General features: G+C 56.1%; 6 protein-coding genes across 6 annotated transcripts; 2 read left to right on the top strand and 4 right to left on the bottom strand.

Moving 5' to 3' along the window:
* Positions 1–1,108: 1,108 nt before the first annotated feature.
* On the top strand, positions 1,109–1,985 carry CDEST_06727 (Putative class I glutamine amidotransferase; the record flags this gene model as incomplete). The annotated part of the gene is made up of 2 exons (XM_062922886.1): positions 1,109–1,726; positions 1,827–1,985. The coding sequence occupies 2 exons, from the start codon at positions 1,109–1,111 to the stop codon at positions 1,983–1,985; spliced, it is 777 nt and encodes a 258-aa protein (XP_062778937.1).
* A 171-nt stretch (positions 1,986–2,156) lies between these two features.
* CDEST_06728 (Putative NAD-dependent epimerase/dehydratase, NAD(P)-binding domain superfamily) lies at positions 2,157–3,771 on the bottom strand. Its single transcript, XM_062922887.1, has one exon. It carries the CDS (start codon positions 3,256–3,258, stop codon positions 2,236–2,238), a length of 1,023 nt encoding a protein of 340 aa, XP_062778938.1. The 5' UTR covers positions 3,259–3,771; the 3' UTR covers positions 2,157–2,235.
* An 846-nt stretch (positions 3,772–4,617) lies between these two features.
* Positions 4,618–5,335, bottom strand: CDEST_06729 (uncharacterized protein; the record flags this gene model as incomplete). The annotated part of the gene is made up of 3 exons (XM_062922888.1): positions 4,618–4,762; positions 4,882–4,899; positions 5,157–5,335. The coding sequence occupies 3 exons, from the start codon at positions 5,333–5,335 to the stop codon at positions 4,618–4,620; spliced, it is 342 nt and encodes a 113-aa protein (XP_062778939.1).
* Positions 5,336–6,116: 781 nt separating this feature from the next.
* On the bottom strand, positions 6,117–6,737 carry CDEST_06730 (uncharacterized protein). The gene has a single exon (XM_062922889.1). It carries the CDS (start codon positions 6,520–6,522, stop codon positions 6,349–6,351), a length of 174 nt encoding a protein of 57 aa, XP_062778940.1. The 5' UTR covers positions 6,523–6,737; the 3' UTR covers positions 6,117–6,348.
* A 471-nt stretch (positions 6,738–7,208) lies between these two features.
* CDEST_06731 (Putative glyceraldehyde 3-phosphate dehydrogenase, NAD(P) binding domain-containing protein) lies at positions 7,209–9,055 on the top strand. Its single transcript, XM_062922890.1, has 4 exons — positions 7,209–7,393; positions 7,571–7,733; positions 7,866–8,550; positions 8,612–9,055. Exons 2-4 carry the CDS (start codon positions 7,605–7,607, stop codon positions 8,812–8,814), a joined length of 1,017 nt encoding a protein of 338 aa, XP_062778941.1. The 5' UTR covers positions 7,209–7,393; positions 7,571–7,604; the 3' UTR covers positions 8,815–9,055.
* On the bottom strand, positions 9,028–13,664 carry CDEST_06732 (uncharacterized protein). The gene is made up of 2 exons (XM_062922891.1): positions 11,897–13,664; positions 9,028–11,829 (listed from the first exon to the last, which is right to left on the bottom strand). Exons 1-2 carry the CDS (start codon positions 12,400–12,402, stop codon positions 10,044–10,046), a joined length of 2,292 nt encoding a protein of 763 aa, XP_062778942.1. The 5' UTR covers positions 12,403–13,664; the 3' UTR covers positions 9,028–10,043.
* Between the last annotated feature and the right edge of the window lie 934 nt (positions 13,665–14,598).

A 14,598-nucleotide genomic window follows, 5' to 3' on the forward strand; every position in this document is an offset into this window, starting at 1 on the left:
TTGGCGCGCCCTTGGAAATCCTTGTGGAGAACCGTCGTTCTGGCTTGCTGGATTTTTGCTGCCGGACCGATGTCTCTGTCCTCGAAAACGGAGACAAACAACCGGGCCATCCATGGCTGAGATCCCACGGGGTTGATGTGCTTGTCAAGATGCATCGCCAACAAGCGCGCCGGCGCAATGTAAATTGGGAAAGCTTGGCAGGCAAACCCACGAGGAAACCCGGAACGTCCTCCGCCGCAATGGTACCCCCTTTCAATATCCCGCCTTGTCAAATTTGCAGTCCTCTTACCTGCTTTACTTACAACAATGGCGCCTTTTCAAGATGGTGCCGTCCACTCAGAGCAAAAGACAGGTGTCACAAGCATAGAGGCCTGCTTACCATTAATCTATGCGCCCGCGCGTACGGCAGGGGATGATGAAAGAAAGGGGGAAAAGCAAACAAGGGAGTCAAGGGAACAACAATCAAAAAAGAAGAATTACCAACAAAACGTGCTCGAACCTGCTCAGCCCTTTATTCTCCCAGACAAATAGAATTCCACACCGACTCCGAGGACGTCAAGATCTGGGAGACTTTCTTCTGCTGTGTTACCGGGCTGACATACTGGGGCCAGTTTGACCAGTATGGAGTTCCGCCCCATATGGAAATCCCCGTCCACGTGGATCGCGCCGCGCCGTTCCTTCGGGGCCAGAATGCTTCCCAGACCCCTAGCACCATCATGAGCGAGTGTAAGATCTTTGGTGCTAGTGGCTTGGGGCATTCTCGGTTCTGTCGGTTTCCGTGGGCCCGGGAGAGGGGGGGGAGGGGGTGTACTCGGTGGTGGACGCACCATGTCAGAATAGCATATATTCAGTAGAATGCCGGCACCGATTGCACACAAATCCAGCCTCAGGCAGTGCTGTTTTTTTCTTATGGGTTTGTATTTCAGCACTCTCCGTTCGTTGAGTTGAGTTACTTCCAAACCTTGGTGCCTCTCTTCGACCTTAAGGCCCCCCCCCCCGAGGCCTCCTCACCTTGCCTTCTCACTCGCAACATACTCCTTCACTTTCCACATCACAACCACCACCGCCAGGAAGAGCCATTCACGACACCGGTCCTCAACCCACCAGAATGCGCCTCATAACCCCCACAGTCGCAATCGCGCTCGCCTCCCTCGTTGCAGGGAGCCCCTCCCTCCACAGGACACGCAACACCCCATGCGTTCCGTCCACCAACACCACCTCGCCCCCGGTGAACTTTGGCGCCATCGTCTTCCGCGCGATGGACATGCTTGACATCTTCGGCCCCCTCGACGCCCTCCAGCTCGTCGCTCACAACCGTCACCTGAACCTCCACCTGATCGCCGCGACCCTCGACCCGGTCACCACCGCCCCGCAGGCCGCCGGCATGAACGTCTACAACTCGTCATTCTGGCCGACGATCCAGCCCACCGCCACCTTTGACGACGACCTCGACCTCGACATACTCATCGTCCCCGGCGGGCCCGGCATCCGCGCGCCCGGCCTGGAGCACATTGTCGAGTACGTCAGGAGGTCCTACCCGAGGGTCAAGTACCTCATCACCATCTGCACGGGCGCCAGCTTCGCGGCCAAGGCGGGCGCGCTGGATGGCAAGAGAGCCACAACGAACAAGGCGGCCTGGAAGCTGATCACGGCCATGGGGCCTAATGTCGAGTGGGTTTCGCCGGCCCGGTATGTGGCCGATGGCAACGTCTGGACTTCGTCTGGTGTAAGTCGGCCTCCTCTCATCCCGTCGCTCACCCCCCCTCTCGAGCGCAGGTCGCCTGGATGGAAGAAGAAGAACAAAACTTACTGATTGAGCGGCGCAGGTCAGTTCCGGCCTGGACTTGACCGTCGCCTTCATCAAGGAGGTATACGGCGAGGAGCTGGCGACCAAGGTCAGCAGGATCATGGAGTATGTCCCGAACCCCGCCGACTGGGACCCCTTTGCGGAGATCAACGGCGTCGGGCCCACAAACAACGTCTAGCAATTAGTACTTTCGGAAACGGACGGAGGTCGACGTTCTGGTTTGGGGGTCCGGATGCATTTCAAGCGCATAGCAAGGCGGTGTGTTTTTCGACTGAGAGAGTTGCATGGGGATGGGAACGACTTTGACGACTTGGCTTGTAAGGCCATTGAGTTACCAAAATTGTTGATCATGTTCGCACTATGTCTATATTCTACGCTGCATCGCTTTCGAAAACCAGGGACCAAATGTAAAATGCCAATACGTGAACTCAAGCAGACTTGGAAGCCTTCTCCACCGCGATCAACTGCTGAATGGAGTCCCTCAAAGTAGCGTTCAGGGGCGTATACTTCAGCCCCAGCACCCGCTCCGCCTTGCTCCCGTCAACAGCGTACCGCTCTTCTGTCCTCCCGTACCCCGGACGTCCCTCTGGGACCCTGGTATTCGCCTCCGGAACCTCCTCGCGGACGAGATCCGCCGCAGTCTGCCAGTCGAATCCTCCGCCGACGAGGAACCGCTCGCCTCCAGCTGCCGGCGTCTCGACCGCGCCGACCAGCGCTCGTGCGACGTCCCGCACGTCAGCGTAGCCGCCAAAGTCCGTCGGCGGGACCTCCTTTGCGTCAACCAGCTTCCAGAGAAGCCCCATCGACTCGCTCAGGCGGCCAAGGTCGGGAGTGCCGAGGTACGGGCCGAACACCCACGGCGGGCAGATGTTGGCCAGAGTGAACGCCACGGCCGTGTTCTCACCCATCCAGCGCCACATGGCCTTCTCCGCGAGTGCCTTAGAGGCGCAGTACGCCGCAGCGCCGCTGTCCGTCTTGGACGCCTCTTCGTAGCTCATCGGGTTCCAGTCGTCCTCGGTGTAGGTGTGGCCCGGGCGGTATCCCTTGGCCAAGTCGACGATAGACGCAAACGACGAAACGTTGACGATGCGCTTCACCTCGGAACCGTATAGCCTCGCGGCTTCGAGGATGGCAAGCGAGCCGTTAATGGCAGGCTGCAGGAGGTCCGTCTCGTTGTTCTTAGGGTTGAGGATAAAGGGGGATGCGGTGTGGATGATGCCCGTCACGCCAGCAAGTGCGTCTTGGTAGGATTCATGCTTGGTGATGTCTGGGACGATAGCGAAGGAGAGTCGGTGGGAAGATTCTGGGAAAAGGGAACGAAGGTTATTGATTGAAGACTCGGAGCGGGCCGTTGCGCGGACGTTGTACCCGCGTTCGAGAGCGAGGCCGACGACATGGGTGCCGATGTAGCCGTTGGCGCCTGTGACGAGAAGGGTTTGGTTTGACGCCATTGTGAATGCTTTGCCTCAGAAGTTTGGTGTAAGGTGAGAATGGAGTGCTGGTAAGGGAGGTTATCAATCTTCTCCGTTTGGATGAAAAGATGCTGTGCCGAGATGGTTTTCAATTTTGTTGTCGATCATGCCCAATAACCTCAAACTTCTGCGACGAATCTACCTCACTTTATACCTACAAAGGAGCCCGGTCAACCCCAACTGGATGGCCGAAACCGTCGCCATTTGGATTTCAAAGAATGACGATGGTCTCGGGGGTTCCAGAATGTCGTCAGAACGATCCCTTACTGAGCAGGCGACATACTAAACGCCGCTGCACCTCAACGGCGCTCACTCTTGCGAAATACCTCTCAAGGTTGACACGAATAATGCGAGTGACATCATATGGTGTAAGCAGACGATCTGGGTAAGGATTTCGTCAAATAGTTTAGCACCGCTTCTAGTGTACGGTCCTCGTGGCGAGGTTTTGTTTTTCGGTGATCGCTCCACTTGGAAGTCGGACGTTGAGGGAGGCTCTTTTCGCCGACACCTCTCAAGGTGAAGATGCGGCGATAAGAATGTTTTGGGGGGTAAGGTGGGGGGTTCGTGACGACTGAAGCACAACTCATGCACAATGGCAGCAGAGTTGTGCGCAACATTAATAATGCGCGGGCAGTTGTTCCGCCGAGTTTGGGCGGCACAACTGCTGATGGGACAAGGTCGGCTCGGTGTAATCGAGTATCCACCGGGGTGAAGACGGCTCACCGAAAACAAAGCCGAGGATATGTATTTCGACCCGAACGGTGATGCTACGGGTTCGACTCTACCCTATTTGAGCCGGGGACATGGGGTTTCTGGTCCGATCCAAGCTGCAAATACCAAACGGTAAAGAACACAGCCACATCCAGATCACGAACCTCCCTCTATCAAGGGATCGAGCACTTTGCCGGCAGTGCTGGCCAAGATCACGGCATCTCGGAAGGGCCATCCTGGCGCTGTTGTTTACAAACACCAGTCTCCCCGCGTTAACCGCGACAGGCAGAGCCCACAGATTATGCAGGCTCAGACCTAGATGGCGATTCCCCAAACCGAGCTGTCAGAAGGCTTCTGACATCCCAATCTAAAGAACACGCCCGCAACCCTCAACTGGCTCATAACGCGGGCTGCCAAGCGACCCACCGAGCCGGACGCAAGCCCATGGGTCTTGAAGATTCTCTGAGGCTAATCGCTGCTAGATGAGACGAGGATCCAGATCTCCAGGCACGAGGTCCTGTACCCCGGCTCGGCAAACTGTAGCTCATGTATGGCATCGGGGCGGCGGTCGGGAGGAACCGGAGCGGAAATCTGGGGTAGGTCGGGTCGAACCTCGACGAGGGCGCATCATTCCGGGGCGGCTGACGGCAAACGGGGCCTGTAGGAGAGCTTCTTGATTCTCGGGAAGCCACGCTTGCTGCCGTGGTCCATGTAAGTCGTGAGTACCCAGTTAACGGTGGACAAAGGCATCGGGCAGCCGTCATGACGTGGGCTTGCAGACGACACGAGAGTCAGTGACATCCTCCTAGCCACAAGGCTGATAGAACGCATGGTTTGATGTGTCCTCGGACATGACATACTGGCAAGATGAAGGCGAATATCAACACTGACTAGTTTTCTGACCCGACACTACTTGGTTGTGATATGTCTGTCAGTTAGCGTTTTATCACACTAGAACCACATATGGTTGAGTTTTCCCAAGCGATAGCTCTTGTATGTTAGTTACGTCCTAGTACAGCCGAACGCCGCTCAGAGATATGTGTTGCAAGGCATCAACAAGGGGGGAACGTGTCGGTAGTGTCATATCTTGCTAGGTCGATCGATGTTGAAACTAATGAAAACGATGCGACCTGGGCCCTGTTTGACGTCCAGCACGCACTCAGTACGCAGGCCTCCGGCGGCAAACACATAGGCCGCGGCACTGATGCTGACGGGTATCCTCGGCAAGCGCATCGTCAGTCCCGAAGTATTCGGAAGATACAGAGACGATATAGGCGAAGCCAGGAGCTCTTAGGGCCGACGAAGCCGTGATGCTCCGGCGTATCGGGCCAACCAGGCTGGTCATTGGGTTGGGTGAGTCGAGAGGTAGATCTCGGGCCCCACTAACCGCCGGAACGCCCCAGCCCTGTTTTGATGGACCAGGATGACATGTACGAAGTATTCCGTACAGGTCAAGCAGCAGGCCAAGACTCCTCTCCAAATGGCAGAGATGGGTGGCTTGCACAAATTGGCAACACCCTTCATAGTTGAAGGTGGCTGTACAAGGTACATTTGTTGAATCGAAGGGTTTGGACGAGCATGGATGGGCATTTTTGGCGCGCATCCCGCTTCTCCAACACGGACGACGAAGCCAAAAATGGTGCGGTCATGGGGGTGACCGAGAACGGAGTCGTAAACGGCCCTTCTCGACCATTATCTCCCTGGAGCTAAAATCGGCTGAGTCGAGGCTGAAAGTGCCTCATGCACCAGGCAACACGTTTCATTAGCTGGGCTCAGTCGAGCTTGGCGGGTTGGGTGATGGAGCATTGAGTGATTTATGGAGCTAAGATTTTCTGTCGATACTCGTAGTCATAGCTCCAGACTGGTTGGAGGTGAACGTGTTGGCAGGTTTGCCAGGGACCCAGAGATCGGACCCTTGGGGCGGAGAAACAGCTTTGGTGCGGGTGAGGTGCGAATCAGCTGTTGAACCGGGTATGACTGCTGTGGCATGTCTTGTCTTGAGTCCATTTGGGGAGGTCGGAGGATGACAATTATAAAAATATCCACCACATTAAACTGGAACGGTGAGCGAGAAGCTGGGGCGTCGAAGGTGCCAGAGCTTTTTTTGTTGTTGCCCGGCGTGGACCACGGTCGTGGTGTTTGCATGAGGGGAGGGAGGTACTAGGAGGTGGTGGCAGTGAGGGAGTCGACGGGGGGGCATCGGACCTGATACTATCGGACCAGGGGGGGTAGCTGCGAGTGTGATGTAACGAGGGGCAGGCCAGCAGCAAGAGCAGGGGACCAGGGATAAGATGCCGTAGCTGACTTTTTTCTCTCGTTGGAAACCAAAGGAGCTGCCCCTCCATGCCCCTCCATACCTCACCTCACCATTCCCAACCCCGATAATGCTTGCACTGCTTGAGTCGGTGTCGGTCCGGTCTCTCTGATAAAAGTGACACCACCATCAACCTCCCCGCCGGAGAATGAACAAGAACGAGGAGAGAAAGTTGCGGGAATTGAGAGGAACGGGTGGGTGACTGGCGAATAGTTCATAAGATGCGCGGGGCAAAGTTGAGGTGCCTAACAAAATGAAAACCCCGAAAAAGAAAATTTAGTGAGAAGGAAGGGAAGGGACGTCAACAATGTGGCCGACCCCCCATCAGGTAATAGGTAAATATCAATATTCGGAGGTACGCTAGGTAGGTGCTCAGCGGGGTGGACAATTCCAGTTTCCAAGCAACACCGGAATCAGAACTGCACATCTGACATCCCACCTCACTTTTGGTTCCCCATCATAGCAATTGGCCCAAGAACCCGGAGGGTATCGTGCTAACGCCACAACAATGGAATTGGCGGCAGCGCCTTCCCGCTTGACGCCCCGCCTCGTCTGTAAAAAGACGCACCTGCTTGGATTGAGTGGATGGGAAGCAACGGAGGCATGGGGGAAGAAAGGGTGTGTCAGTCAGTGTCCGTGTCGGTGTCAGTCAAGTCACTCACCCACCCGCGCTCACCACCTGGCGTCGACCGGGCAATCATCCATTCACCACCTAAATCACCGAGTCACCTCACCCGTTCTCGGGGCCTCACTGGAGTATGGAACCACCCCTGCGGAGTGCCCGTACCTGGTACCCCCCTAACTCGCCGCCTCGCCTCACACTGACCTCACACCTCCCTCTGGTTTGATCCTGCTCCAGCTGCTCCAGCCATGGCCGCCGGCGCTGCCTTGCGTTGGATAAGGTCGACCGGGAAAGACCACCCCACCATCTTTCGCTCAACCAAATTTACTATATCTCTCGCGCCCTTCCACCACCTCCCCTCCTTTCCGTCCCTCCTTCTTTCTCTCTTCTCTTGCCATTGAAAACTCTCCACACACATCAATCCATCTCTGATCTCGTCGAACACTCCGACGTGATACTATTCAAAGGTAAGCTATGCCCAGCTCCTGACAGCTCCCCCTTCTCGAAGCTATTGCTTTGCACATTCCTACCATCCCGCCGTCACCCCACCTCCCTCAGTGTCGACAAATACCCCGCCTACGCGTCAGAACTCCATCACTCAGCGTCACCCCGAGAAAACTTTACTGACGCTTTGCAACCATCAGGACCACCCTAAAATACACACAAGAACAAGACATCATGGCTCCCATCAAGGTCGGCATCAACGGCTTCGGTCGTATCGGTCGCATTGTCTTCCGCAACGCTGTCGAGCACCCCGACGTTGAGATCGTCGCTGTCAACGACCCCTTCATTGAGACCAAGTACGCTGTGAGTACCACCCGCATTACCCTTCCAACAACATGAAACCACGCTTGCCGCTCACTCGCGGCAACATGTGTTCAAGGATTATTGACAAATCCCATCCGAATTGCTCATGGCTGACGCATCATCCCCCCACAGGCCTACATGCTCAAGTACGACTCCACCCACGGCATCTTCAACGGCGACATCAAGCAGGATGGCAACGACCTTGTCATCAACGGCAAGAAGGTTAAGTTCTACACTGAGCGTGACCCCGCTGCCATTCCCTGGAAGGACACCGGCGCCGACTACGTCGTCGAGTCCACTGGTGTCTTCACCACCATCGACAAGGCGAAGGCTCATCTCCAGGGCGGTGCCAAGAAGGTCATCATCTCTGCTCCCTCCGCCGATGCCCCCATGTACGTGATGGGTGTCAACGAGAAGACGTACGACGGCAGCGCCGACGTTATCTCCAACGCTTCTTGCACCACCAACTGCCTGGCTCCCCTCGCCAAGGTCATCAACGACAAGTACACCATCATTGAGGGTCTCATGACCACTGTCCACTCCTACACTGCCACCCAGAAGACCGTTGACGGTCCTTCCGCCAAGGACTGGCGTGGTGGCCGCACCGCTGCTCAGAACATCATTCCCAGCAGCACCGGTGCCGCCAAGGCTGTCGGCAAGGTCATTCCTGAGCTCAACGGCAAGCTCACCGGCATGTCCATGCGTGTGCCTACTGCCAACGTCTCCGTCGTTGACCTGACTGCCCGCATCGAAAAGGGTGCCAGCTACGACGAGATCAAGCAGACCATCAAGGAGGCCGCTGAGGGTCCCCTGAAGGGTAAGCTCCACACCATACTGCTCACGATGAATTGTCCTGAACGTCAGCTAACTTGTCACAGGCGTCTTGGCCTACACCGAGGACGACGTCGTTTCCACCGACATGATCGGCAACCCCAACTCCTCCATCTTCGATGCCAAGGCCGGTATCTCCCTGAACGACAACTTCGTCAAGCTTGTCTCCTGGTACGACAACGAGTGGGGTTACTCCCGCCGTGTCCTCGACCTTCTTGCCCACGTTGCCAAGGTTGATGCCTCCAAATAAATGTGCGGAACACAGGAGGACGCCGTGGAGAGGAAGCAGGACCCAACGGGTCTTTTAATGAGTTAAAGCAAACGACCAACAAAAGCAGTAAAATGAAGATGGGCAGTCTGGTAGCTGGGAGGGCAACGGAGACGATCTCCAAGGCCGGGAAGGATGATGGTTGTGTCTTTCCCTACGAAACAATACTCCCAAATTACATGTCCGTATGACGTCTATGAAATAGATTATGCCTACCCATCACAGCCCACGCTTATGGTGACTTTTATCGATCGAATGCTGTAAGAAAGCACATGTCCTGTTGTCAGACCATGCTTAGAGGTCCATCAGTCTGGCTGGCTGGTGTGTGTTCGAGCTGTGTGAGGGGTTGGATTTTGGTGCGGGGTCGTCTCTCCCGCCTTGACTGGGATCGCCGATTTGATCATACACATCATGCCACACACATCACGAAGTCGAGCCTCTCAGTAACGGTACCTCATCGGTCTGGATTCGAGGACATATGTGTATAACGTTGCTGCTCTCGCATAACTTCCTCGCGCGCATTGGTTTCCGTACGGAACCTACTCTAGAGGAGATGAGAGGGGCCCCCCCGTCCTTCCGGCCATGGCAATGACGCGATGTAGGGTATCGGAGCAAGGGAGAGAGCAAAAGGTAGCGGCAACACGAACATATACATATACCCACGCACTCGGACGGGGTTATCCTCTGTGCGTATTGGAAGAGAAGTACATCCAACTCCGTTCACACATACACATGCAGAGAGCCCTTTCTTATACCGTAGGAAGCCAAGCTTGCAGCCGGCGATGGGAAGCTCTCACAGTCCGAGTTTGATGATTATGCACATTTAACAAGTGAAGGTCGTTCGTAAAACCCTCATTGAGCTCAAGAGATTTGGTCTTCTCATACAATTGCTTATTCACACAACACGGCTGGGCTGTGCTCCGCAAAATGTCCCGCAATCCAACCCCAGACTCCGAGGCCGACTGGCCGCCGGTGTGTGCTCGCCGCTGTCTACTCCCTGCCCATTACATAGTGGGCCAGAGAATAGAGGCTGCCTCATAATACAATCAATTCAGGGAGTCCCCACCCGCCAGGCCCCCCTAATGCCCTTCTCCTCCTGTCTCGTGGACCGTGGTGCTCGCGTCGTGCGAGGGCGATGAGCTCTCCGTCACAGTAAAGGAAGTGTCGTTATCGACCTGGCTCTCCACCGACTTCTTGCCTTCGTCGGCATCCTATGACAACGTTCCGTTGGCGGCTGATACAGTGACCTCGGCCCGCCACGAGACGTTTTCCTCTTGCGTCCACCGGCGCATGACCTTCAATGACGACGACACCGCATCCTCCACGCTCGTCCACGGGCCCATGTTGGTGCGCATCGCAGATGCCTCAACGCGCTCAGCGGCGTCAAAGGCTGATTTCCACACAGCGGACCGGGATCGTTCCGAGTTGATCATCTGCACTGCGTGAGACGCCGGGTCGAGGGACCAGTAGCACTTGATGAGCTCCTCATAAATCACGCCCTGCAACTGCCAAAACAGCGCCTCCAGCGGCCTGCTCTTTCGCACATCGTGACGCATGACGGCAAGTAATGGCAGAATGCTACCCCACTGCTTGGGGTCTTGCGCCTTGTTCTCCATTCGCCGTGACTCGAACAGCGCCCTGAAGCCGACCATGAAAGCCAATGCGGCTTCCAGCCCCAATATCATGCTGAGCTTGTTGTCCGAGTCGGACAATGGGGCACCGCGGTCGCTGTTCTTACGCTCGAGGAGCATGTCGCGCTCATGCTTCAACTTGGTGCCAAGCCTGCTAAACCGGCTCGAGCGATCCCGCAGCGCTTGGATCTTGGATGAGTTCGCAGCATCTCTGCTCTCGTCTCTTGTCTGTGGTCGGTCACGGTCCGACGAGGGCGGCGCAGCGGGGGTTAGGCCGCTACCGTCCCCGGGAGTATTAACCGAGTTGCTCGATGCCACTCTCGACATTGACGTGGCCGCCTTTGATGGTGTTGAAGGCGTGACCAGCTTAGAAGAACCCGGGACGTCCGACATCCTTGGTCGTTTTACCGAGATCGAATCGCCGACATTCTCGGTACTGCCCATGGGTCGTTTCCGCGCCTGAGGCGGCGCCGGGGGCTCTATACTCACTGAGCGCTCTTTCTTGACCGCATCTTTCCTGGTCGGCAGGGCAAGCAGTCTCTGCACAGACTTTGTGTACTTCTTGCTATACTTGAGCGTGACCATGAACCTGCGCGGCCTGTCCCTGGCCTTTTCCTTTGACTCTTTTCGATCCTCGTCCTCTTCTTTTACTACAGTATGCGACCTCTTGCCGGTTGTCGGGGAATCTGGAGGTTGCGTTCTTTGGCTTGAGGTAGAGCCTTTGGTAGGTGTATTTTTCAACCGGGCAAGTTCCTCCTCAAGCATCGGGGGTAATGTCGGCGAGAGGAGCGCAGGGAGCTTGAGGGGGGATTTCGGCCTCTTGATAGATGGTGGCGGTTCCGATTTCAGAGACTTCGGGGGTCTACTGTGCTCGCCAACATCATCTCGCCATTTGTCTTTGGGACGAGAATCGGACTCATTTGGTAGATGTAGTGGAGACAGCAATGGCGGGACTGCTGACCTCGACGATGCGGTATCGGCTCTGGCCCTGCTGCCCGAGGGACTCGGTCTGTTGCCATTAACAGAATCGCCTCGCGCACGCGACATGGGCGACTTAATGGGCCCTGAGCCTGAGCCCGAGCCCAGAGCTGTTTTCAGAGTCGATCGTCCGTTGGGTAATGACGAGGAGGCCGTGCCAGGCTTGCCATCCTTCTGGGATATCCGATCCTGCGATGAATGCATCTCTTTCCTTCTTGGGGTATCGTCTCGGGGCGTTCGCGATCGTTCGTCCAGCGGGGTGCTGGCTTCGGGTCTCGCTCGCTTCTGGGGTCGCGACTCGTTCTCGGCGTCCACGATCCGCTTCCTCTTCTCTGGGGTATCATTGCTTTCTTGGGCGACCCGGGGCCTTGCCTCGAGCCTGCTCGCTCTACAGTAAGTGGTCAGCGCGGGGCGCGTAATTGTGGCGCAAGAAGATGCTGTATCCACAAGCATACCTTTCATCGTGGGCGACTTCGTGATGTCTGTGCGCCTTGACATCCTTAGACGCCTCCGCTTCGCGTATTCGGTATGCGTCCGTCTTTTTGGATTCTCGGTCCATTCGACCGTCTGCCACCTCCTTCTCCCTCCGGGAGGTGTCTGGTTTCGGCGTAGTTCCGGAGTCGGGAGGAGAATCCGACACCTTCTTCTGCTTGTTCTTATAGTCACTCAGCGACAGCTTGGTCACGGACTTCTTCTCCATCTTCGCGTTCGAATTCTTGGCAGCAGTGAGGTTCGGAGGTTCTTCGCGCATGTCATAGTATGGACGAGTGAGCAGCATGCCGCGATCCGCGTCGGACAATAGCGTCATGTACTGCAGGCGCGGGTACTTGAATTCCTCAAAGAGTTTGCTATGATCGGGTGGGACGCGAAATCGCTGGTCGGGGGACACGGAGAGATGATGCGGTCGGTCGGGCAGGATGCGCTGGGCCAGCAGTTGGACCTTCTTCGCCGCTGCTTCCATGGTTTAGTGGCGTTTGCATGCCGTGGGGGCATGAAGGAAAAAGAGTCGCAATATGCGCGGTTGGGGGCGCGAGACAAAAGGGCGGGATGGGATGGAGCGGCGTTGCGATGGTGGTGGATGGGGAGATATGAATATGGTGGTTGGATAGCGAGTGTCGGGGGATAAGGTTGAGCGACAAAGGGTCGCGATGGCGACGACAAACAAGGTCGATTTGGTTGACACGAGAGACGATGGAATGGGCGCCGGAGCAGAGCACAAAGCTCTCTCCGCAGCCCACAAAAGTGTTGATTCAAGCCGGCGGCAATCAGCGCCGACAACGGGGGGCGTGGATGGTGTGCGTGGGCGATGTTATATTCGGGTGAGCGTGGGCGACGATGTGTCGTGATAGCGTGACGTGTGTGTTGGATACCGCCCTTATCTGGGTGACGAGCAGTGAATGCCAAAGTGTATTTTTGGCGAGGAATCGGGGGAAACGCGGGCAGGTGGTCCGCGACCAAGCTATCGAGGGTTGATGCGGCGGTAGGTGAATGCAATGATTGCGATCGCGACGTGATTCAGGTGTCGGGCGAGATGGCAGTTGTTCTCGGAAGGTTGAGTGTTATCCCCAGTATGTCGTGGACGTGGTGGTCCTTCTGGGGAAGGAAAAAGAGGAGATGATTGTGATTGTTGGGGTCGGTGTCGTGGTCGTGATCGATGTCGTGGCAGTGGTGTATGCAGGCTCCGAATATCAGCCCTTGCATCAGCAGTAGCGAAGATGGGCCGCTGCGCATTTCCCAGCGTGACCTGCCGCCGCTGCACAATGCGATGAGATGCGATGGGATGCGAAGCGGCGCGGCTCTCCAAGATGCAGGTCAATCGACGCGAGTTTGGGGCCGGGTCGGTGCGAGGAAGTGTATGAGCGTCCCAGCAGAACAGTTGCGCGGGATCCAGACGGGGTTGAGGACGGGACGACGTGCCGCAGGTCGATGATACGGGGTGGGACAAGGGTCAAGGTAGGAGGTGGTATTGGTATTGGAAAGGGTCAAGCGGTCGCGCGGGTCAAGTGGTGGACGACGGGGAGACAGATGGGTGGGTTTGGGCGTGGATTGCAGGTCCAGGTCACAGTGTGAGTTGCAATGGTGCTGTTGACAAAAGGGACCCAGAAAGAAAAAAAGACAAAAAGGTAAAAAAAAGTGGATGGATGCCCAGCCTAGCTAGCCCAGTCCAGCTCAGCAGCAATTAGATGATGAGGTGAGGTCAGGCAAGGGTAAGGAGGGAAGGAGTTGATCGGTACGAACGGTAGAAGACAAGAAAAATCAAAAGGAAAAAGAGAGTGCTCAGGTGAAAAGGAATGGCGAGCCGGCCAGGCAAAAGACGAGGCAAGACACGCGCACTATTGCACAAGCAGGCCAAGCCAATGGAAGGTGCGGATGGCAACTGGACGCAGACGCAGATGATGCGAAAGGGAGATAATACGGATACTAGATGGGTGAGAGACGGGAATTGGGAGAGGGGCGTGCGGACTTGACTTGCTTCCCCCAAGACAGCCCATCCCGTCTGCACCATCGGCACCCAATTGCGCGGCACAAAGGTAGGTGCCGAGATTGGTCCCTGTCACTTTATCCATACCTTTTCCCTGAGCTTAGGGCCATTGGCTGAAGGGGAGCGAGAAATGGGAATACGGGCATCTCTAGACAGTGATGGGATGCTGCTGGCTGATAATCGTGACAGTCACTCACTGGCCAACGATTGCGGACGCGATCTTAGGGCACTGGGGGGGCCCTTGAGCTAGAGGTAGGTAGGTACCTACCTCACTTACCTAGCTGAGGGTACCTTAGGTACTGCACAGATATCTGTATCTGTATGCGTACTCCATACAGAACGGATACAGCTCAGCGCAAATCCGTCGCTAGCCAATGAATTCAACCGGAGTGGAATGGCCGTTCAGGGAAGATGGGATGTGCTCTCCTGGGCTGGAAAAATGCCCGATTGCTGCCCCTCATGTGCCTGGGCCGGGTCTGCCCACTACCAACCTACTTCTGCGGAACGGCACCGCAGTGGCCAGTTGAGCTCTTAGCCCCCCATGCCAGCCACAATCCCCGACGATGTTTAGGTACCTACCTACCTAGGTATAAGAGAGTCCATGTGTGTTTGTAAGTATCTCTACTACCTAGATTCTACTACCTGGAACATCATCGATTGCTGCCTTGTTTTTGC

The sequence above is a fragment of the Colletotrichum destructivum genome, chromosome 4 (assembly GCF_034447905.1).
Source record: "Colletotrichum destructivum chromosome 4, complete sequence".
NCBI lineage: Eukaryota > Fungi > Ascomycota > Sordariomycetes > Glomerellales > Glomerellaceae > Colletotrichum > Colletotrichum destructivum.

Excerpts from the sequence above, each read along its gene's own strand:
- CDEST_06728 (XM_062922887.1), bottom strand. The coding sequence starts at position 3,258 with ATGGCGTCAAACCAAACCCTTCTCGTCACAGGCGCCAACGGCTACATC.
- CDEST_06730 (XM_062922889.1), bottom strand. The coding sequence starts at position 6,522 with ATGAACTATTCGCCAGTCACCCACCCGTTCCTCTCAATTCCCGCAACT.
- CDEST_06731 (XM_062922890.1), top strand. The coding sequence starts at position 7,605 with ATGGCTCCCATCAAGGTCGGCATCAACGGCTTCGGTCGTATCGGTCGC. Across the intron at positions 7,734-7,865 it reads TCATTGAGACCAAGTACGCT|GCCTACATGCTCAAGTACGA; the intron begins GTGAGTACCACC and ends ATCCCCCCACAG. Across the intron at positions 8,551-8,611 it reads CGCTGAGGGTCCCCTGAAGG|GCGTCTTGGCCTACACCGAG; the intron begins GTAAGCTCCACA and ends AACTTGTCACAG.
- CDEST_06732 (XM_062922891.1), bottom strand. The coding sequence starts at position 12,402 with ATGGAAGCAGCGGCGAAGAAGGTCCAACTGCTGGCCCAGCGCATCCTG. Across the intron at positions 11,830-11,896 it reads GAAGTCGCCCACGATGAAAG|AGCGAGCAGGCTCGAGGCAA; the intron begins GTATGCTTGTGG and ends CACTTACTGTAG.